Source organism: Primulina huaijiensis, chromosome 14 (assembly GCF_012295235.1).
Source record: "Primulina huaijiensis isolate GDHJ02 chromosome 14, ASM1229523v2, whole genome shotgun sequence".
NCBI lineage: Eukaryota > Viridiplantae > Streptophyta > Magnoliopsida > Lamiales > Gesneriaceae > Primulina > Primulina huaijiensis.
Window position 1 is genome coordinate 4,296,472 of NC_133319.1, and position 23,417 is coordinate 4,319,888.

A 23,417-nucleotide genomic window follows, 5' to 3' on the forward strand; every position below is an offset into this window, starting at 1 on the left:
GAAGATGAAGAATATTTTTTTAAAATAAAACATTATCATTTAAGCAATCAACGAGTTTCTGTTTACATAAGCTTTGAGATACAAAGACATCTCGTACAAAAATACAAAGTTTCGATGGGAATAAAAACTTCTACGAGCTAATTCGTGTGCCGCCACTTCATTGAAAATGATTGAAAGAAGAGAGCTCCAAATTTGAACAAAGTCTGCGGATGTGATCAGTCACTGGAATGTCCATTGAACAAGGATGAAATTGGTAGATTACTTGGTCACGGGACAATATATTACTTGGTCACTACTATCTCTGCTCACAATTATCACTCCAAAACGATCCATAGTTGTAATAATTGATGCATCCACATTAACTTTTATTACTCCAGGAATTGATGGTTGCCATCGGGTAATGTGGGTAGGTTGTTGGTCTCACTTGTGGTAATTTGAGATAATAAAACCCAAAAATAAAGAATAAACTGGACACCGAGATTTACGTGAAAAACCCCTAAAAATCATTAGGGTAAAAACCACGGGCAAGATGAAAAGAATTTCCATTATAATATTTTGTGGTGTACAACTCACTCACTGTGTTTTCAAAGAGAACACACACTCTCTTAATACAGGAGAACAAAACACCTCACAAATATTATAAAACTAAGCACTTAAATGCTATTAGATGAGAGAAAACTCGAAGAAAGAATGATTTCAGAATGAAGGGAGGAGCTCTATTTATAAAGCCTCTGTCAGTGTGAATACGCGTTAAAAAAAGCGTCTGATAAATTTCATCGAACATTTCATTCAACAAAGGCAGCCCACATTTTTTTCAATTCTCAAATTAAGCCAACCATATGCATTAAATGCATTCATTCTTTTGCCGACATTTCTCCCACTTGGAGATTTGATTGAGAATCAAACACATCTCCACCCATCCTTTCATTCTTGACATTCCCTGCTGCTTACGTTGTCGCTAGACCACTTGAGGATCTACACCACTCAAACTTATCAGTGTTCACTAGCTTGTTCAGAAAATCAGCTATGTTATCCTTTGTATGGATCTTCTGCATATCCACGCTTCCTTCTTCTACTACTTCCCGCACAAAGTGAAATTGGACTCCAATGTGTTTCGTCCTGGAATGAAAGGCTGGATTTCTTGCGATTTGCAAGGCACTCTGACTGTCACAAAACAAAGGAACATTCTCTTGTTTGTGCACGATCTCCTCCAATAACCTTTTAATCCATATTGCCTCCTTGCAAGCTTGAGTAGCTGCCATGTATTCTGCCTCTGTTGTAGATAACGACACAACTGTCTGCAGTTTTGAAACCCAGCTTACTGCTCCCCCTGCAAGTGTAAACACATAACCAGTAGTAGATTTCCTCTTATCAGGATCACCTGCATAATCTGAATCGACATAGCCCCTGAGTGTAAAATCCGATCCTCCATAACATAATGCAGCATTCGAGGTACCCTTAATGTATTTAAGGATCCTCTTAACAGTGCTCCAATGCTCTCGTCCAGGATTCACATATACCGACTAACTGCTCCCACTGCTTGAACAATGTCCGATCTTGTACAGATCATGGCGAACATCAAACTTCCCACTGCTAATGCATATGGTACTCGAAACATCTCCATCCTCTCTGCTTCACTGCTAGGACACATCTCGGAGGATAACTTTAAGTTAACAAGAAGAGGGGTCGAAATTGGCTTACTATCTTGCATGTTGAAGCATTGCAAGACTTTCTTCAAATAATTTTTCTGAGAAAGCCAAATCTTTCTGTTACTTCTATCTCGGTCAACTTGCATCCCTAGAATTTTGTTTGCTGGTCCCAAGTCCTTCATATCAAATTCCTTAGCCAACTGTTTCTTCAATTCTTGGACATGATCTTTGTTGGGGCCTGCTACCAACATGTCGTCCACATACAACAGCAAAATGATATAATCATCACCAGACCTCCTGAAATACGTACAAAGATCTGCACTCAGTCTGTTGTATCCAAGGCTCATAATATAGGAATCAAATCTCTTGTACAACACCTCGGCTCCTGTTTGAGACCGTACAGAGATTTGTTCAACCTGCAAACCAAGTTCTCTTTGCCTTTCTTCGCAAAACCTTCTGGCTGGAGCATATAAATTTCTTCTTCAAGATCTCCATGAAGAAATGTTGTTTTCACATCTAGCTGTTCTAGATGTAGGTCAAACACCGCACACAATGTCAACACTACTCTGACTGTTGTAAGCCGAACCACAGGAGAAAATATCTCATTGAAGTCAATGTCTTCTTTCTGAGCATATCCTTTTACCGCCAATCTAGCACGATACCGCTCCACTTGGTTATTGCCATCACGCTTGATCTTATAGACTCATCTGTTACCAATGGCTTTCCTTCCTCGTGGTAGTGTAACAAGATCCCAAGTTTTATTCATGTCTAATGCCTCCAACTCTTCTTACATTGCTATCATCCACAAGGATACATCCGAGCTTTGAATAGCCTCGTGGAAACTCGATGGCTCACCATCCTCTGATAATAGAAAATATGCAATATTGCTTTCAGTGACATAATCTGAAAGCCAACCTGGTGGTCTTCTGTATCGAGTTGACTGCCTCACATTGGAAACCTCAGACTCAACATGTTCTTGTTCTTCGTGCTCTGGTACTACTTCACAAGAAACTTGACCTTCGTCCGTCTTATTTCCCACCTGAAAAATAGTAGTTTCTGAATTATGTGTGCCTTTGTCTCCCTCTACTTTATCTTCCTCGAAGATAACATCCCTGCTGATGACAAGATTGTGCACAGTAGGATCCCACAAGCGAAACCCCTTTACTCCATCAACATAACCCAAGAAGATACATTTTCTGGATTTCGAATCCAACTTCGATCTTTCTTGCTCATTGTACAAAACGTACACAAGACTTCCAAATGTATGCAAATGAGAATAATCTATCGACTTCCCAGTCCACATCTCCATCGGAGTCTTCAGATCAATCGCCACTGAAGGAGAACGAATGATAATATAACAAGCGGTTTTGACTGTTTCTGTCCAAAATGACTTTTCTAGATCTGCAGTCCTCAACATAGTTCTTGTTCTGTCCAACAAGGTTCTGTTCATCCGCTCTGCCACTCCATTCTATTGAGGTGTGTAAGCCGTCGTAAACTGTCTTTTAATGCATTCATGTTGACAATATGCATCAAATTCGTCACTGGTATATTCTCCTCCATTGTCAGTCCTCAGACACTTGATTTTCTTCTCAGAATCAAGTTCAACCCGCGCTTTGAAATATTTGAAGATCTGGAAAACATCTGATTTCTTCTTGATTGTAAACACCCAACATCTCCTAGAGAAATCATCAATGAACGATACAAAATATCTCGCTCCTCCTAGGGATACAACCGGTGCTTGCCAAACATCCAAATGAATCATCTCCAATATGCTTTTGCTCCTGGCAGTAGAAGTGTCAAACTTTAATCTGTGTTGTTTACTGGTAACACAATGCTCACAAAAAGGTAGTGACACTTTTGTAAGTCCCGACAACAACTTCCGTTCTGAGAGAATTTTCAACCCCCGTTCTGACATATGCCCGAGCTTTCTATGCCATAACACTGTTAACTCTTCTCCTGAACCAATTGATGCAACAGCTAGTTCTGCCTCTTTGTGTTTCTCCCAAAAGTACATACAAATTTGCAGCAATCTTCTCCGCCTTCATAACCACAAGCGCACCCTTCAAAATTTTCATGATCTCATTCTCGATACGAGTTTTGCACCCGATGTCATCCAATTGCCCCAAAGACAAAAGATTTTTCGTCAGTCCTTTCACATATCGTACCTCCTGTATGGTGCGAATGGTGCCATCAAACATTTTAATTTTGATAGTACCGAGCCAAGCGATTTCCAAGACATGATCATTTCCCATGAATACAGATCCTCCTGAGAGTGGTTCATAATGGTCAAACCATTCTCTCCGAGACGTCATGTGCCACGTCGATTCTGAATCCATAGTCCATGTGTCACAAAATTTGTGTCTGTCTTCTGCAACTGTTGTCGTTTCGCTGAATAATATTTCATCACTGCCTGAAGTACTGGCCACATTTCCTTGAGAACTCTTCTCGATACTCGTACACTCTTTCTTGAAGTGCCATTTACCCCACATTTAAAGCAGTAAATATTTTTCTTCTTACTTCTCGAGTTTGATCTACCTTGTCTTTGGCTCCCACTGGAGTCACGTTCCATAAATCTTCCTCTTATCATCGGTAAAGCCTCTACCTGCTTCGAGGTTACCAACCTATCTTCCTTGTTCTTGCGTCGACTTTCTTCTCCGAGAACCGCAGTTAAGACATCGTCGAATATTAGAAAGCCCATAAGAATATTGTTGGTAATGTTGATGATAAATTGATCATATGAATCTGGTAGACTTTGAAGTAGAAGCGCCGCACGTTCATTTTCTCCTATTTTATGCCCCATGGAAGTGAGTTGGGCAAATAGAGTATTTAGTGTGTTGATATGGTCGGTCATCGATGAAGATTCCGCCATCCGAAGAGTATAAAGCCTTCTCTTTAGGAAAATTATGTTGTGTAGCGACTTGACCTCGTACATCTTTGTCAGAGTATCCCAGATAACTTTTGCTGTTTTTATCTCAGAGATACTTGACAATACTTTGTCTGCTATAGCCAAGTGTAAATTTGCAACAGCGTTGTCATTCATCTCATTCCACTTTCCATCATCCGTAATCTCCACTGGTCTATCTCCAATAGTGGCCAAGCAATTCTCCTTTCTTAAAACTGCTTGAATCTTTATTTTCCACAGCATAAAATTGCTTCCATTGAACTTTGCTATCTCGTACCTGCCCGCCATTATGTCTACAACAATTTTAGTAGACTGGACAAAATAATCCCGCTTTAAATAAAAAATATCAAAACAATCTTTTCTGATGTGGAAGATCAGTCTAAGCTGCAACCACAGAGCATACTCAGAATTTTAAGAAATTTTAAACCAAGACTCTGATACCACTTGTTGGTCCCACTTGCGGTAATTTGAAATAATAAAACTCAAAAATAAAGAATAAACTGGACACCGAGATTTACGTGGAAAACCCCTAAAAATTATTAGTGTAAAAACCACGGGCAAGATAAAAAAGAATTTTCGCTATAATATTTTGTGGTGTACAACTCACTCACTATGTTTCCAAAGAGAACACACACTCTCTTAATAAAGGAGAACAAAACACCTCACAAATATTATAGAACTAAGCACTTAAATGCTATTAGATGAGAGAAAACTCGAAGAAGGAATGATTTCAGAATGAAGGGAGGAGCTCTATTTATAGAGCCTCTGTCAGTGTGAATACGCGTTAAAAAACGCGTCTGATAAATTTCCTCGAACATTTCATTCAACAAAGGCAGCCCACATTTTTTTTATTTTTTAAATTAAGCCAACCATATGCATTAAATGCATTCATTCTTTTGCCGACATAGGTTCCATCCCAGAAACAAGTGCTGACTGAGAGAAAAAACGATATAATTCATACGAAGAAGATTGTTCCTTACCTTGGAATTCATGGAGATTTCTTGCATTCAAGAGACTTCAGCAAATCAATACGAACCCTTAAAACTCAGTTGTTGCGTTATAATACACAATCAATTGGAATAAATCACGAACCTTGCTTGAAACCATTCAAGATAAACCAAAGATCTGATAATTTCCATACCTTTCTTGCAAAAGAGTAGTACTAAAAAATGTGTGAAGTATCATTCGAATAGAAATTACTTGTTGGACATTATTGATCTACAAATACTCTTCTTCGTTAAAGATGGGCTCATGTGGAGAGTGAGTTGAAAATCATTCCCAAACATGGAATGCGTTTCACCTCCTGTTAGTCAATATCCCAGAGAGTACTGTTCACTTTGGTATCTCAACCGCCGGTTTCAGTGGCCCTTAATCGGAAGATCACTGTGAATCAAAACGGATAATCCTATACAACATGACAACAATAGTACTTATTCGTAGCATCACTAAGGATTGTACGTTTGACTTTGAAACTGAAAAAGTACCAAAATGTCATAAAAGTACAACAAGCAAATCAATTATTGTTTTCAATTTTTTTTTTTATTTAAGAAAGATCGTTCAGAAAATGCCACGGGCTCAAAATGTTTTAATTAATAATTTAAAACTGGTTGAGCGTGGACTTGCGAACAGGCGATCCAGACCCGGACATGTTTACAGGAATTAACCGGAAATTATAAACGGCGATACGTCCGGAATTTGGTGAAGTTCTCTTTCCGGCTGATGATTTTGGGGTAAAAAAAAACACACAAATCTTACCTGTATGCGTGCGAGAAAGGGTCAGCTGAAAGGATACTTTGTCTCTCTAAAACCCTAATTGCGCACACAACCGGGGGACTTTCGATTTTTTAGATTTCCAGGTAACTCGCAAAAAAATAAAAAATCCATATTTGTTTGGAGAAATACTTTAATTGTAAATTTTCTCATGTCTTTATTGCCATGCTACTGATTTTGCGTGAAGTAATGAAAAAATGTTTTTTTTTGGTTCCATTAATATGGATGATGTGATCGCCATTTTTTTTGGAATGGATCAGCTAATTGGGGATGTGCATGGGCTGGAAGGGTAATTGATTTTTTGCTGTTTCTGCTGAGGTCGGCTTTGGCATAGTGGCAGAAGGGTTAATAGGATGGACCTGGTGGCAAGTTGCAGGGTAAATTTAGTCTCGATTCAGGACTTTGTTTGATTCTTAGTTAATGGAATTGTATCCTATTTTCCTTTTTTTATGCTAATGTGTTGCCATTTTTTTGTCTGTTATTCTGTCTCGTGACAATGGTTGCGATATATATTACTGTTAGATTAGATTGCTATGCTGGAAATGTTGCAGAGTGACTGCAAATTTTACATAAATTATGATTTATGTGGAGGCAACATTTGCTGATGCTTCATGGTTACATTTGCACTGGTGTTGTGCTGTTGCACATGCTTTTTGACTGAACCATTTCAGCAATGAGGACACGTCCCTTAATGCTGCCAAGTATTTCATGCATAACATCTTTAAACAAGCACTGGCTAATTGCTGTTTGCAAGGAAAAATGGTTACAGTCATGGAAGTTAATCAATGAGCAAAATCTCCGCTTTTGATATGATGTGATATCAGATACTAAACTGAATTTACTCTTTTTTGTGTGTGAATTAAGTTTGAAAATTTTCAATAATGAGGTCTTGACCTGAACCTGTCTTGTTTGAATCATTGTACATTGCTTAGATTTCTAAGCAAGCCCACTTGGAATGCAGTTAATCTGCTTTTACAACAGTCTCTACCATAATTTATCTCATCAGTTGCTTCTACTAGTGTGTTTCCTTGACTAAAAATTGACTTCTGATGGATTCCCAGGTAGACCATATCTATAGTTGCTAATTATACAGTTATATGATGGTGTGTGGCTCTAGGGAATAGAATAGATGTTTCTACCCAGTATGGTCTCTGCATCTTGTGTTATGTCATTGATTCATTGCAGTTTTGAGTTACTCTGAGTGTCTGATTCCGAAAATATGCTTTATTCGGTTCTATTTGGAGTGGACCTTTCCCCATTGAATAGTCGATTGGAGCTTAATTTTCGAAAAACACGATTTTCCCTGTCTTCAATCAACTTGTGAGTTTGCATTTTCAAATAAATCATATCAAGACGCAACTACTGCATAATCATACCTTTTCCCTCTCTTACACATTAACCTGTCATATTGATATTTCACATTTTTAACATAATCATTACACTCATTACAAAAAAGCATACCATGACATGTCGTGTCATTTTTCAAAATTCTCATCCAAACACCATTTCAAAAATATCAAAAAATCCTACAAAAATCTTCTGAAAAGTTTTCAAATTGAATATAGCAAAAACCGAACCTACATCACATTAGGATCTCCTTTTCCCTAGAAATCGTGTCAATTATTGCTCCATTTATCTACATTGTATGCTTGTTTTTATTTTGTTGTATTTGAAGGGAGTTGGGGATGTTTATGTTAAACTGATTTATTTTATTTTTCTGCAGGACAAACTAGCATATTTTCGAATAAAGGAGCTCAAGGATGTACTCACACAGCTAGGGCTTTCGAAGCAGGGAAAGAAGCAGGTTAGATCAAAGAAATATATTTGATGTGGGAGAGTTCTTACTATAGAAGTTTTGCGCGCCTCTCTGCCCTTGACCTTTTTTTATTTTCTTATTTTGTGGCCAAGTCAGACTTTAGAAGGTTCAATTCAATATCCAGTTTGTTTCTTTTGTGATTTTCATTCCCCTAACTTATGACTTTTTTCCTATGGATGTAAATAGAGAGATTCTTGATCTGGTTGTCACATGTTATTGCGAATTCTAACACATTGAATTGTTTTCCAAGTTCCGTGTTCCATTTTTGAGCTTTTGAAAATCTGAATCAGTTAAATTAATTTATTTTCTGGACTAAATAAGGAGTTTTTTTCTTCGTGCAACCATTGTTTGTTGCTGGCATCACTATCCATGTCATTATCTCTTCAGCTCTTGGACATTTGTAAATATCAAATAAGGCATATTTTGGTAGTAAATAGAATAATACATCAATTATATATGTGCATTGGTTGTGAACAGGACCTTGCTGATCGAATATTGGCTATTCTCACTGACGACCGAGGTACATGAAGATTCCTTGTTTTACATTTCTTCCAATTTCCTTTGCTGCTTATATCTTGCAAAATAAAAGGAATTATTTGCCATGATTAGTTGCTATTATTTTCTTGTCTGGCGATTTACATCCTAGGCTTTTTGAACTACGATTGTCAAAATGGTGCAGCCTGAAAATGTTTTCTGTCAACTTAACCTCAGCTTAAAAGACTTGCCCTAGTAAAGAAAATAGATGATTTTGTTTATAGATACCCAAGTTACTTTATCATATGATGGAAGTGATCAATGTCTCATTATAATCGAACGTCATTCTTAACGTATTTAATCAAGAAATAATTTAGCATTCATCTTGTATCAGGTTTGCTATCAATTTTTGTGTAATTTGTCATAGAAAGGGTTAATTTTCACTACTGTTGCAACTTGCAACTGATCAGATAATAAATAATTTTCAATTCTAATGCTAAATATTTAAGAGCGGATACATGATATTTTTTTGTCTGCTAATATTCAGACAAAGCAAACATTTTCTTAACTTATCATAGCTCCTCCTCTGGTCTCAAATTGATTATCAAGTATCGGGATGTCCTTATTCTGCCGTATTCAAAATAGATAAAACTTTGTGAACTGAAAAATTTTCTTCATCAGAAGCTTAAGTATATCTAAATTGTCTACATGTGTGCATTTTAGGTAGTATATTAACTTGGTTTGGCCAAACCTATTAAAAAGAAGCATACTCGCATGAGAAAAAAACTAATCCCAATCTTCATAAGTTGATTCCTCAACGTTTAATGTGGCTCCCTCATGGCATGTACTGTCTCCCTTGAATTGGTTTCACAGTTAGACCATGAAGGTCATCCCATGTTGAGAGCCAATGCTTGTAATATCTTCTTTATTGGTGTCCGTTTTGATAATCTTGTCCTTACATAATCAACATGCATCATTAGCACAATTCTTGAACAAATTAGTTTGTTCATCAACGATTTTTCATGTTCATAAACGCCAAGCGGAATAAATGACACAACAATAGATCATTGGGAAGGAACTGTACGGAAATCCTCAATAAATTCATTGCTTTCTCAAAGATTTGGCTTTGATCTAAAATTTCTTACGCTCTTTTGTGCAAGAGAAAGTTTTGGTTAGAACCCCTTCAGTCCAAATTTACTTTGTTTGAATAATAAACAAATTACAGATTCACATACGAAAATTCAAAATGCATCTTTTTTTTCTTTTCGCTGAAACATGAGATATTTTGGTGTCACAACTTGTGACAGTGTTATGCACAAGTCTGCATGTCTTTTTAAATCTTTGACTACACGGCTTTGCATGATGCAATCTACTGTTGTGTCTAACAGTTTCGGTAATGTGGGCCAAGAAAAATGCGGTTGGAAAAGAGGAAGTGGCAAAGCTAGTTGATGACACTTACAGGTGATTTTATGTCTGGTTCTCTTAGAATTATATTAAGAAGATACGTGTTTACTAATTACAATCGTATGGTCCTCCATATCACATTTCTTCTGTTTTCTTAGAGCATTATTATAGCCATAGTTTTCCTCATGTATTTTCATCATAAACAATCCAGTCTGTAAAGTTACAGTGTTTCACTTAAATATTTGTGGTTATTGCGTCAATATTTATGAGAAATTTATGAAAAGAAAGATAGAGGAAAAGTGTGGGAGGTAATACTCAGGAGTCGGACAGTTGCAACACCTGTGGATGATAAATTATGGAAAATGTAATGGAATTTGAATTCTGCTTTGCTCCATAGTTGATTTTATGCCGCTTCTCTGTTATTTTCAGAAAAATGCAAGTTTCAGGTACAGCGGACTTGGCATCAAAATCACAAGGTGTCTCAAATAGTAAAAATGTAAAAGCTGAAGAACAAATTGAAGAATCTTATGTTAAAGAGAAGATACACTGTCTCTGTGGAAGCACGCTGCCAACTGATTCTATGATCAAGGTACGTTTTACACGCTGCATATTTTCTATCCTTGGTTTACTATTTAACTCTCTTGTTATGGTAATTTTCTTGCTGGAGTAGGGATTTTGCCACCACTGTTTTTTGAGCCTCAATGACCTGTCCAAATGTTTTTAACTATATTCGTTCTCAAGCAGTGTGAAGATCCTAGATGCAATGTCTGGCAGCATATAGCATGTGTGATAATTCCAGAGAAACCTATTGAGGGTGTTCTACCAGATACTCCAGAGATTTTTTATTGTGAAATTTGTAGGCTAAGTCGGGCCGACCCGTAAGTGGCTATTTTCATGTTTTCTTTTTGTATTTTCATTATGTGAATTCAGATCCTATCTATGTGCATTCCTAGCTTATTGTTCTTGCTGGAACTTGTTGCTTTTCTATATCATATCATGTTTCTAATTATTTGTTATTTTCAATTTTCATTCGGTAGCTTTTCTATTAGGTCGGTTATTAAAAAAAATTGGAAAACATTGGTATAATTTTGCTTTGTTGTCAATTTGTTTCCTAATTTCCCTCTTTTACAATCTGCCTTAACTTTCTGTTGTTCGAGGATTTGAGTGTTTCATTATCTAATGCTAACTTTCCTTGGTTCAACGTGTCTTGACATACACTTTTCCTAAGAGATTGCTTCTTAAAGATCTGAACTTTGATAAAATATATATTAATCATTTTTCGGCTGCTTAACAAGCTTTGTTTTTTTATAGGAAACGATATTTTATTAATAATAAAGTTAAAAAGAGTATATCAGTGGACTAGAAGTTCACTTTCATAATGTAGCACACGATATTAGAACTAACTTAGTGATACACATATTCCCAATTTCTCATTAAATCGAAAATGGAGGCATTCGTGAAATCTTTATGAGTGTCAATCCACATAGCAATGTTAATCTTGATTTTTTCCCAACACTTTTTCTGTATTTGCCTCGATCTCTTCGAAAATTCTTCGGTTTCTCTCCAACCAAACCGTCCAACAAATGCAATGAACCACGACATGCCAAAAAATTCTTCCTCTGTTACCGGTCTGCTGTCCCAAATCCATATTGAATAAGTCCTTTGTTGACTTAGGTATAACCCAAACCAACCGCAGCTCTTGCAAAGCTCTATCCCACAATGATCGGTGCTTTCAACTAGGCTGCAGTAGTGATATGCTGAATAATAACGTTGGTCAAACAGTTACTTCTGGTATACCTGGCAATGGCACATGAATAATAATTTTTTGGGAAAATTTCGATGTATAGTTACAGTGGTTGAAAGGGTAGGACTCTCACCATCTGGTAATGTGTTTCATTGACTTGTTTATACCTGGTAAAAAGTTCTTGTTTTCATAGATATTTTGGCCTGTGATTTTGGGTTAACATTTGTCAAGGAATGCCCAATTCTCTGTTCTTAATTTGTTTTTTCCTTTGTTTTTGTGTCTCCCGTAATATGGTGGATTTTGTTGTTTCGCATATGCAGCTTCTGGGTGACAGTGTCACATCCTCTTTATCCTACAAAGCTGAATATTACCAACGTTCCAACAGATGGGTAAGCTTATTGTATCCCTTCGTTTATCTTAAGTTTGAAGTTTAACCATTAGATGTAAGTGACATTGTATTTGCTCAATCCTATTTATGTAGGAATCCGTTGAAAGGAAATTTCCAGTGTTGACGCATCTCTGCTATTTTGTTGTCCATCTTAATATCTTATGGTCTATGGATGGCACTTATTTAATTTACTTGTTTGCAGGTTACCAGATTACCAATCCTGTGTATGTTTACTGTTTGGGTGGTATTGTCATTATATTTACCCATTTCAGTGGTATCTAAAACATTTCATTTTTTGAATGTCCCAAGAACTTTTCATAAAGTCAAATTACAATTTCTACCTATCTATTAACTCTGTGTAAGACCTTGAATATTTAAGCAATAGTTATTAGTTAATGCATAGGAGACTGGCGTGTTCAAAATATGTATTTTCTTTTATTTCGCGGAAAACTCATCCGCTTATTATTGTAATGATCTCTTTTCATTAAATAAAATATATGTTTCCTATCTAAAAAAAAAATATATGTAGTGAGAGAATATATGATACAAACTTTTGGTCGATATCATGCATTGGTTTATCATCTGCAATTGTCAGTGATTTATTTCTATACATGAATTTGTATTTTTGGGTGGTGGCTCCTAATTTTAACTTATAGACTAAATGGCACTTGGTTTATCATGAGATTATTTGTATTTAGCAATTTGGATTGCCAACTTAGGCTTGTCAATTGGGAGATTTTGAAGTAGCACCTTTGAATTTCGGAGAGTGGGATATGTTAACGGTCACAAATTTTTAATATAGAGTTCCTTCCAACTTCCATTTTTTCTGGCCAACATTAAAATACATACAGTAAAATAAATCTTTAACCCTGAAATAGAGAAAGTTGGTACAATTTTTGTCGTAATTTTTTCTTTTAACAACTTTTTTGATATATGTTATTCTTGCTTAGAGATTTTCAAGGACCAGATTATATGGCCATTCTGGCGTTAAGAATTCACAAATTATCGTAACACTTTAGGTGGTTTTAATTGATTAGTATGTCCATTTGACGGCCATCAGTTTTCCTATGAGCGAGTTGATTTGCCAAACATTGCATTCAAAAACAACTTAGTTATGATCAATCAATCCGTTAGTGGTAAACCTGTTGGGCTTATATGGTTTATTTTTCATGCCCGAAATAGGTTGGATTTTAGGTATTTGTTTTAGGGTAAATAATCTTAATCTTAACATTATTCTTGATTTGGGTCAAGGCAGTTCATACAAGTGATAACATATTTGGGCTTCATTTACCCCTACAAGTCTTTCTGTCTTTTTCTGGATGTGCTGAAATAAATTTTAAAACTTATTGGTATGATTTGGTTAATCCCTTGATGTAGCAATCAAAACCAAGCAGAAGCTTAATCTTCAATGTAATTGAAACCTGACAGAAAACAGATTTTCAGAAAAAAGAAGTTAAGAACGAAACTGAATCATCGATTTTGGTTTTGGTGCTATTTGAAAAGATTATTGAAGAGTGTACACCAAATATCTGCTTTACATTAGTTTGCTGCAGCCAGTCTAGAATGGTGGGATTCAAAATTGTGCCTGTCTTAGATTGGATTTCATTTTATACTTCTTGGTGTGAATTCATTTTTCAATTATCGTATGATGTGCATTTGGGCTCTGCCTTGACCTGCATTCTGGCGGTATGTTTGCCACTGAAGATTACTTTTATCCTGGATCTTATTCAGTGATGGTTCAATCTCTTTGTTTTAATGCTTATGATTGTAATTTCATGTTTGCTATATGGCGATGCAAGTTTTGCTCGCTGACTGCAACTGAGAGACATTTTGACATTTTCCAGCTCCAATCCTGGCCAGAGCATTGAAAAAACATTTCAACTTTCTAGGGCAGACAAGGATTTGCTGTCAAAACAAGAATACGAAATTCAGGTTTGATTAGGGTTCATTGTGATATAAGCAATTTATGTTGTGCAGGTTTATAATATTTATGCTCATTGCATACTGAACTTGGGCTTTGATTGACCAGGCATGGTGCATGCTTCTTAATGACAAGGTGACATTTAGGATGCAGTGGCCACAATATGCGGATCTACAGGTCAATGGTATTACTTCTTCTGAGGTTGCTCAACCTTGTAAAACAATGATTTATTAAATAACAGAAAGTTTATTTTTCCCCTTTATCCATTTCCTGCTAAAAAATGTTTTTTGACTTACACATGGAGATTTAACATCTATGATACTGTTTTTTGTGTACATTACAGCAAATCATGCTCTGTCCTTTAAAACGTATGAAAAACATATCATTTGTATATGCTAAATGGTCTTTATTATGTTCTTTCACGTTTCTTATTTATTTAAATAACCATTTTTTGATTTAACCTCACAGGTGTACCGGTGAGAGCAATAAACAGACCTGGCTCTCAGCTACTTGGAGCAAATGGTCGAGATGATGGGCCGGTTGTAAGTTTTTAGTTTCTTGACAAGTTCCTATAACTGTTTATCAAACTTTGAAACCGTCTCTTGCTTTTATCAATGGACAATCATAATTTCAAGCACATTCAGCCAAAGCTGTTCAATATTTTTCATTGGTTGGGGATATCATTAAAAAGAAAAGTAAAGAGAATTATATCATCAATTGAAATGCTGTACTGTGAGACATGTGGAAATAAGTAGCATGCTGCTTGGACCTCCTTTACAATAACCCCCATTGGACATGGCAGTAGCAACTAGCATAAAAAAATAAAATGCTAACTTTTGTGTGTGTGTGTGAGACGTCATGAAAGCGATTTGTAAATCCCTAGGTGTAGAAAAGCTTCCTCCATAATGAAGAGCCTAGCACTCAGGGTAGAACTTCATCTATCACGAGGCTTTCTTTTTACAAAATATATCTTGTGCTTTATTTTGAGACATGTTCCAAAAAAAATTTCATCTTTTTACATCTATCTGGGAAGCAGTCCTGCCAAAGCATGCCTTTCCGTAAAGAAGAGCCAACTACTCGGGGTAGAATCCATGTGCTGTCATTTTAGCTTGTTCTTTTTGAATACCAGAAAATTCAAATCCAAGTTTTCCTCAGCAATTTCAGTACATGGATTAATTAATATTTCATTTGTATTGGTTTTCGTTACTAATTGGGTTCACTATACAGAAAATTTGTTGAGTTCTAATAAAAGAGAGAAACTTCACATTATTGTTATGATGGACTCATCTGAAAATTTATCCACAGAATGAGAACAATATCACTCTACATCAGTTTTGCTTGGTTGTCTCTTTATTACTCCTTTTCTATGTTCTTCCTTTTTTCTGGATTTTCTGTTTTTACTGGTTTATTTTTATGCTATTCTTATTATAACCATGTTTTTATGTAGATTACACCATGCACAAGAGACGGAATAAATAATATAACTGTGACAGGCTGTGATGCTCGTCTATTTTGTGTGGGAGTTAGAATTGTAAAGCGGCGTACCCTGCAACATGTTAGTTAATCTTCTGGGACTCTTTAGTTTGGACTTTTTTTTATCGTTTTTGTGTCATTATAATTTGATTAATTCATGAGATATGTTCACGTTTTTCTGATTTTCCTGGTCTGATTCTCATCATCAAGACTTTCTGATGTGCTTATCGCGTTTTTTAGTTCCCTTCCATCTGTTTGATTTATTAACAATTATGTATCCTTGTCTATTTATAAATGGCCTTTGTTTGGGTTTGTGGTAGGGGCCATTGTTTACAAAGATTTTGTAGGTCTTCACTATAAATTTTTCGTGTTATTTAATTTTTTGATTGATTGCACATTACCTTGTATGATTGAATTTCTTCAAAACGAAAATTGTGATTTTTCGGCGTTTCTGTTTTTGTGATTGGCTGAAATAATAGCACATTGACCATCGCTTTCTTAGGTCCTAAGCATGATTCCAAAAGAGGCTGAAGGTGAGCTATTTGATGATGCACTGACCCGTGTTCGTCGTTGTGTTGGTGGTGGGGATACCACAGAAAATGCTGATAGTGACAGTGATATTGAAGTTGTTGCTGATTTTATTCCTGTCAATCTTCGTTGTCCTGTAAGTAGTTTAGTCTTTTTTGCATTTGCTCCTGATAAGTAAATTTAAAGAACCCCTCTTCCCACCATTTAATCACAAATTATTTTTATTTATGCTGATTTTCCTTACATTTTATATCAACTATCACAAATTATTTTTATTTATTTGTGCTCTGGTCTTGTATCTATATGTATCCCAGTATTTTTTTTGGTAGTTGCTAATTTTGATGATCTTAGAGTAGGAAAATACTGTTGGTTTCCATTTTTTTATTGTAGTTCTGAATAAAGGACAGAATTTAAATTAGGGGACTTTTTATGTGTTCTGTTTTGTTTGTCGTGTTTTCCTGTAAGTAATGTAGCCTCTTTTTCTAAGTTGTTGGCATTTATTTCTTATTAAGTTGATTGGAACTTAGTGAATGCATTCATGATCCATCCCATTTTGGTACTGAAAATTCTTGGATCAACTGATTGATTGGTTTTGTTTCCAAACATCAGTTTTCCCATTTATAAAATAAGAAAAAGACGCTGTTATCTCATTTTTTTATTTTCTGGAAACTCATTTTTACATCTCCCACCATAATAATTATCGTAATTCAAATTTTCTTCTCTCCCGAGAAATACCCTAATATTATATTATATTATATTATAGTACAATGTCTTATACAATTATTGTTTACACGCATAATATAGAAAAATAAATAGCTAGACAAAATTATACGATTTGACTGTTATAGTAATTTTTTTTTTGTTTTTTTCTAAAACAAAACCAGAACATTCATTTGATTTCCCCTACACTTTCAAAAATTTGTTCTCCAAAACCAAACTTCCGGAAACAAAACCAAACATACCTTCTTGTGGTTTGTCATGGAGAAAATTTTTTCTGCACTTTTGTACATCAGATCAGTCATTTCTTTGCTGAATGTTACTTTCAGGCCTGGAAAACTTGATAAAGAGGATGTCTATAGATTTGCTGTTTCTTTTGGCATTTTAAAATTTCACGGTCAACTGCATTCATATGAATGAGATTACATCAATAAGATATTAAGGTCTTCTGGGTTCTTATTGCAATTTTTTTTTGGATAAGAAACAATATTTTATTAAATACTTAATAGCGTTTAATAACAATAAGCGGACTAATAATGCACTCACGACAAAATACTAGACAAGACCTAGCTCTATCAATAATACACGAGAGTTTGATCTCTCAATAAATCTGAGATTGAGATATTCTGAAAGTCTACATGAGATCCAAGCCAAGTAGGTATTTTGATCTCGATATTTTCCTAGAACTCTTGCTTGTATCTTCAACGTTGTTAAAAATTCATCTATTTCTCTCTATCCACACAAACGAACATATGACATGAACCAATGCTTTCCAAAAAAATTTGTATCTTTTGCCAAGAAACTGTCCAAGATCTGTATTGAATAAATCTTGCTTTGATTTCGGCACCACCCAAACCAATCTCAGTTTTTCTGAAGCTCTCGCCCACAACCCACTTGTGAATGTACAATGAATTAACATATGATCACGCGTCTCCCAGTCATTCCGACACAACACACACCAATTGGCACAGAGCACGCGTGGACCATTTCTTTTGCATCATCTCCGAGGTCGGCAACTTACCCAGAACTGCTATTCACGAGAATACTTGAATCTTTGTTGGAACTGGAGCTTTCCAAATAACACTGTAAAATGGAAAACAGGAAAGCTACTGCTCGAAAAGATAGACTCAAAGAAAGATTTGGTTGAAAAGAGACCTGACGGATCCTCACCCTACACTCGGGCATCATCTACTCCTTCAATCAACCCGATCCTATCTAAATCTTCTAATAACGCACTCAACTCATACAACTCTTCATCTCTCAAAACCTTCCGAAAATGGAAGTCCCGTGACGGGGAAGATGATGAATTATCAAATAAAGCAAAATGAGATGTAGGCATATTATGAACCGAAAAAAGCTGAAATAAAGACGATAAAGATCCTGAAAAGATGAATCCCCCCACCATCTATCCTCCCAAAACCTGACCTTGGTACCTCCACTAACTGCCGTCGTCGCTAATTGATGAAAAGTCTAGTAAGATCTAGAAAGAAACTTCCACGGGCGTCTGAACGCCACGTTTCTTGCTTAACCCGCATTTTCTTGCTTAACCCGCATCCCATCCATTATCTTGTAACTCATATTTACTCATTATAATTTTTTTCCACAATGTCCCGCCTTCTGCTTAAAACCTCCATTACCATTTCCCCAACATGGTCCTATTCCTCAAACAAATATTCTTAATACGCAACCCCCTCTATTTTTTGGTTTGCACACCTGCTTCCAGGCAACTAGACTACTGTGATTCACTATCAACTCCATTCCAAAGAAAATCCCACATAATCTTCTCTATCACCTCATCTTTGCCTTTGGTACCCTAAAAAGAGACATAAAGTACATCGGCAAAACATTCAGAACGGTTGCAATCAACGTTAACCTCCCCCCTCTTGACAGAAATGTTTTTTTCCAACTTGTCAACTTCTTTGACAGCTTAGTCAAAATCGGTTCCCAAAACGAGATTTTTAATGGATTTCCTCCTAGAGGCACCCCAAATACTTAATTGGCCATTTCTATGTACCACACCCAATTTGCTGAAGTAATTCTTCTACCACTTCTTCTTTGTAATGGAGATTCAACAAAACATTTTTTTCCAAATTGATTTTTAACCCTCGTATTTTACAAAACGATCTCACAACTTCCACCAAAAATCAGACACGATTCTCTTTCTTGACAAAGAAAAGTGTCATCCGCAAAATGAGAGTTATCTCTCCCTTATCTCTCCCAACCTCCATCTCTCTAATTAAGTCCATGGCCTTGTCCTTATCAATCAGCCCCCCCAACACATCCACCACCATGTGAAACAAAAATGAGGACAAAGAATCCCCTTGTCTAAGCCTTATCTGTGCTTGAGATTTACCCATTGGTCTCCCATTAATCATAATCGAAAATGACACATTCGAGACATGACCCTTGATACACCTTCTCCATCTCTCGCCGAACCGTTCTACCTTAATAACAAATCCAGGAAATTATAATCCATATTATCATATGCTTTTTCAAAATCAACCTTCAAAACCCGCCTCTTCTTCCCCTTCCACCTTCCTTCTTCCACTATTTCATTCGCAACAAGACAACATTCAAGTGTTCTCCCCTCAATGAATGCATTCCGAGATTCTGATATTGCGAATGACAAAACTTTCTTAATCCTTGCACATGAACTGGTGGTAAGACTAATAGGTCTAACGTCTTTAACCTTGATCGAATCTTGTTTCTTATTGCAATTAGTATGCTCTAAATATAGCTTTTTGCGACTTTGCAACATCCCTTAAGTTAAGAGATCTATAGATACAAATATCATCATCTTTTACTTACGCATGAATCAACCAAGTGTCAATTTTGCCACTGTTGATGCTACATCGTACAATTCCATTTGAGTTTTTTTTAAATATTATATGTTATTTAAATCAGTTTTTGGTTAACAGTCATTGATTTGTTCCATACAAGAATATTTTTGTTGAGTTTCTTGACTTGTCTTCATCTAAATTGTTGATGGAAATCAGGGTATGGTCGGTGCTTCTGATTATGCATTCTCAAAAAAAACTACCTTGTTGAGCTTATTTCTCCTACCTGATTAGAATTTGTATTGGTGTGCGTGCATTCTTCAGATGAGTGGTTTAAGAATGAAGGTTGCTGGAAGATTTAAGCCCTGTGTGCATATGGGCTGTTTTGATCTTGAAGTTCTCGTGGAAATGAACCAACGCTCTAGGAAGGCAAGTAAAACGATGCCATATATATATATATATAGCCTTCCTGCAGATGGGAGATTTTCTTGTCTAGTAGTTGAATTCCTATTTTTGTGAATATCACGTAACTGATTTCTCCGGTAGTAACATATATCTTTATGGTCATCTAACTTTTACAGCTTGTTAAAATATTGTATCTTGCCCTTACTTCCTCACTTATGTTCCATTGTTGTTGTACTGGATCCAGTGGCAATGCCCTATTTGTTTGAAGAACTATTCTTTGGAGAAAATTATTATAGACCCATATTTCAATAGAATCACATCTCAGGTATTACCTACATTATGCCTCGATGATGAATATTTCTTTTTTATTCTTTTCTTATGAATGCTATGCCTTTTCATTTTATTTTATAGATGCGAACTTGTGGAGAAGATGTCACGGAGATTGAGGTGAAGCCAGATGGTTCTTGGCGTGTAAAGGCAGATGGCGATTGTAGAGGTCTTGGAGAGCTTGGGCTATGGCATTTGCCTGATGGTACCATCTGTGCTGCCTCCATGGAGAATGAGTCAAAACCGAAACCTGACTTTAAACCAATCAAACAGGAAGTTGGTTCTGATAATCATGCTGGTCTGAAACTGGGTATTAAAAAAAACCAAAATGGTTTGTGGGAACTCAACAAACCTGATGGAATGCATGGGATCCCACTGGAAAATAGGTTCCAAGAAAATTTTGGGAACAAAACTCTGATCCAAAATATAATTCCAATGAGCAGTAGTGCCACTGGAAGTGGCAGGGATGGCGAGGATGGTAGCGTCAACCAAGATGGTGGTGGAAACCTCGATTTTTCCACAGCCCATGGCATTGATTATGAATCTTTTTCTTTGAACATTGACCCATCGAGTGGATTCAATGACCGAAATCCTTCTGCACCAGCTGGGGATATTGAAGTTATTGTACTCAGTGATTCAGATGAAGAAATTACGCCTTTAATACCTTCTGAAGTAGTTTACAATAATTCTATGTCAGATGCTGGTGGAGCCCCATTTACAGGTCCACAAGATGCAATTCCTGATTCTTATTATGATAATACAAACCTTGATAATGGTGGAGGTACATGCCTCGGCCTCTACAGCCCAAATGATGATGACTTTGGGATCAATATCTGGTCGTTGCCTTCTACTAGTCAGGGAGTCCCTAGCTTTCAGTTATTCGATTCTGATGCAGAGGTTCCTGATCCTTTAATTGACATTCAGCATGGTTCTCTTAATTGTTCATCCACCATGAATGACTTCGCATTGGCCGCCACAGAGACCGGCATGGGACCCTCAGCCTTCATACCCAAGTCCACTGCTCAACATTCAGATATAAATAACGGCTTACTGGATAATCCTTTGGCGGTCAATGGAAATGATCCTTCGCTTCAAATATTTCTCCCCACAAGGCCATCTGATGCACCTGTGGCGCAGTCTAATATGAGAGACCATCAAGACCATTCACATGTTAGCATTCGTAACGAGGACTGGATTTCTCTTAGGCTGGGCGATGGTGGTGCAGCTGGTCAGGTTGATTCTGCAACCGATAACGGTTTGCGACGAGGACAGCAACTAAAATCAAAGGATGGTGCCCTGGGTTCACTAGCAGACACAGGTATGCCATTGAATTCTCTGTTAGTTGTTTATGGTTCGATTTGGATATCCATTTGTAGAATTGTCACCCTGCCTCTGTCATTAATTTTTCCTTTCTTTATGTGCAGCATCTTTGTTGCTTGCGATGAACAACGACGATAGGTCTGGTAAGACAATTAGAGAAAGATCAGATAGTCCCTTTTCATTTCCTCGCCAAAGACGTTCTGTAAGACCTAGATTATATCTATCTATTGATTCAGAATCGGAGTAAAGCCATCAAGTGGCGTATTTAAGGGAAACATCTTTTAACCATCTGCATCGAAAAAGTTCTGCAGAATGCTGTCAGACGTCCCCAATTGGAGAAGACGTTTTCCAAAATGATTCAGGACTCGTTCTTGCTTCGAGTTGGTATTGAAAGCGCTAACTGCATTTCCTACCGCTATAAGACTCATCATGCTGATATCAGCTCCCGGAATAATTTGTATCCAGGCAGGATATATCTACACAAACAGGTTAGCATTCATCATTTTGGCCAGGTTTCTTGGTGATTTTCAGGTCTAGTGCACCTAAAATGTATATTCGACAGTTGCATTATTTGGAAAATGGGAAAGAATTTCATCTAGTTTTTGCTTTTGAGTTAGCGGGAAGGCATTGGTTGGGGAAGCATGTTCCCTTGTGGTCTTAAGGAGAATGTAACCTGTATATTTCACAACATAGAAATCATTTCTATATAGATATATATGTATTATACTGGTAACAATATCTGCTATGTGATGCTCTAAAAATCTAGTGGATGTTGGAGTATTGGTGTTTATCTATTCGGTCAATCAAGTTTACCTCAGGTGAATTATATTCAGTTGGCATAAAAGAACTCAAGTCCGATGATAGAATTAACATGTTACATATCGTTGTTATTTGGTTCGGTTGAATCTGGTACAAGGTTGGGTTTTCCAGGTCGGTCCAAATTGTTCCGTTTTCATGAGTGCCAATGATAACTATTGTCGGCTTTTAGGCACCATTTGGTACGAAAGAAGATTCAACGTTGATGCATGATTCTCGAGTTTGACTTAAATTTTACAATAATTGTAATTAAAAAAAATATCTATGTTATCATTTTTTTTCAATTTTTCATCTGATCACACGAGCAAAGCGTAGCCAATGCTATAAATGGATAATGAAATCTAATAAAAATAGAAAATTTCAAAATTAATTTAGTAAGAAATTATTGTACCCGGCTTTGGATGTTCGGGTCACTGATTATTAATCTCATGGTGGCACCAAGAGAGCCGGAGATATTCCACGGGAAGTCCATCATCCATTCTCCAAAATAAGGAGTGGGATCTGATATCATGATATTTGAATAAGCAGGTCTATTGCCAAGTTCCTCCAGCGGGCATCTTCATATAAGATTCCACATCCATTATAAAGACTCCTCATATTTATACTAAAAGATAAACAGTGCGGCTTATTTTAAGCCTAAATTAATACACTGAATCTGCAATGCAAAGAAGCTGAATAAAGAATCGGACTAACTTGGCCCTGTCGTTTTTTGCTGCTCTTAAAAAGTTCAATTTTGTACTTGAATATAATTGCGTGACTTCTATTTTTTTTCATTAAATTAAATAAATAAGTGAGGCTTGAATCAACGCACTGATTCAATCAACCAACTCTCGTTCACTCGTGTTTAAGTATTTAATGGATTATCGACCTCAAAGAGCCAAGCAAACCCACACACACTTGCAGAAAGTAACACGATAGTTTATGGGCAATTGCCCAACCTTTGCATTCATCCACAATCAGAATACAATAGGAAGCCAATGTTTGCA

At 36.5% G+C, this 23,417-nt stretch overlaps 1 protein-coding gene across 2 annotated transcripts; it reads left to right on the forward strand.

Annotated features, from left to right (window-relative positions):
* Positions 1-6,127: 6,127 nt before the first annotated feature.
* LOC140957767 (E3 SUMO-protein ligase SIZ1-like) lies at positions 6,128-22,441 on the forward strand. Of its 2 annotated transcripts, XM_073415149.1 has the most exons (18): positions 6,128-6,407; positions 6,582-6,698; positions 8,045-8,125; positions 8,615-8,657; positions 10,000-10,072; positions 10,445-10,604; positions 10,760-10,893; positions 12,080-12,148; positions 13,992-14,079; positions 14,177-14,252; positions 14,537-14,610; positions 15,516-15,623; positions 16,044-16,205; positions 19,888-19,992; positions 20,213-20,293; positions 20,380-21,613; positions 21,720-21,758; positions 21,852-22,441. In XM_073415149.1, the coding sequence occupies exons 2-18, from the start codon at positions 6,675-6,677 to the stop codon at positions 21,860-21,862; spliced, it is 2,562 nt and encodes an 853-aa protein (XP_073271250.1). In that variant the 5' UTR covers positions 6,128-6,407; positions 6,582-6,674; the 3' UTR covers positions 21,863-22,441. The 2 variants fall into 2 exon arrangements, with proteins under 2 accessions (XP_073271250.1, XP_073271249.1); XM_073415148.1 differs by having other exon boundaries at positions 21,720-22,441.
* The last annotated feature ends 976 nt before the right edge of the window (positions 22,442-23,417 follow it).

Coding starts and splice junctions, on each gene's coding strand:
- LOC140957767 (XM_073415148.1), top strand. CDS start 6,675: ATGGACCTGGTGGCAAGTTGCAGG. Junction 14,253..14,536: donor TGCGGATCTACAGGTCAATG/GTATTACTTCTT, acceptor TTAACCTCACAG/GTGTACCGGTGAGAGCAATA. Junction 16,206..19,887: donor CTGTCAATCTTCGTTGTCCT/GTAAGTAGTTTA, acceptor TGCATTCTTCAG/ATGAGTGGTTTAAGAATGAA.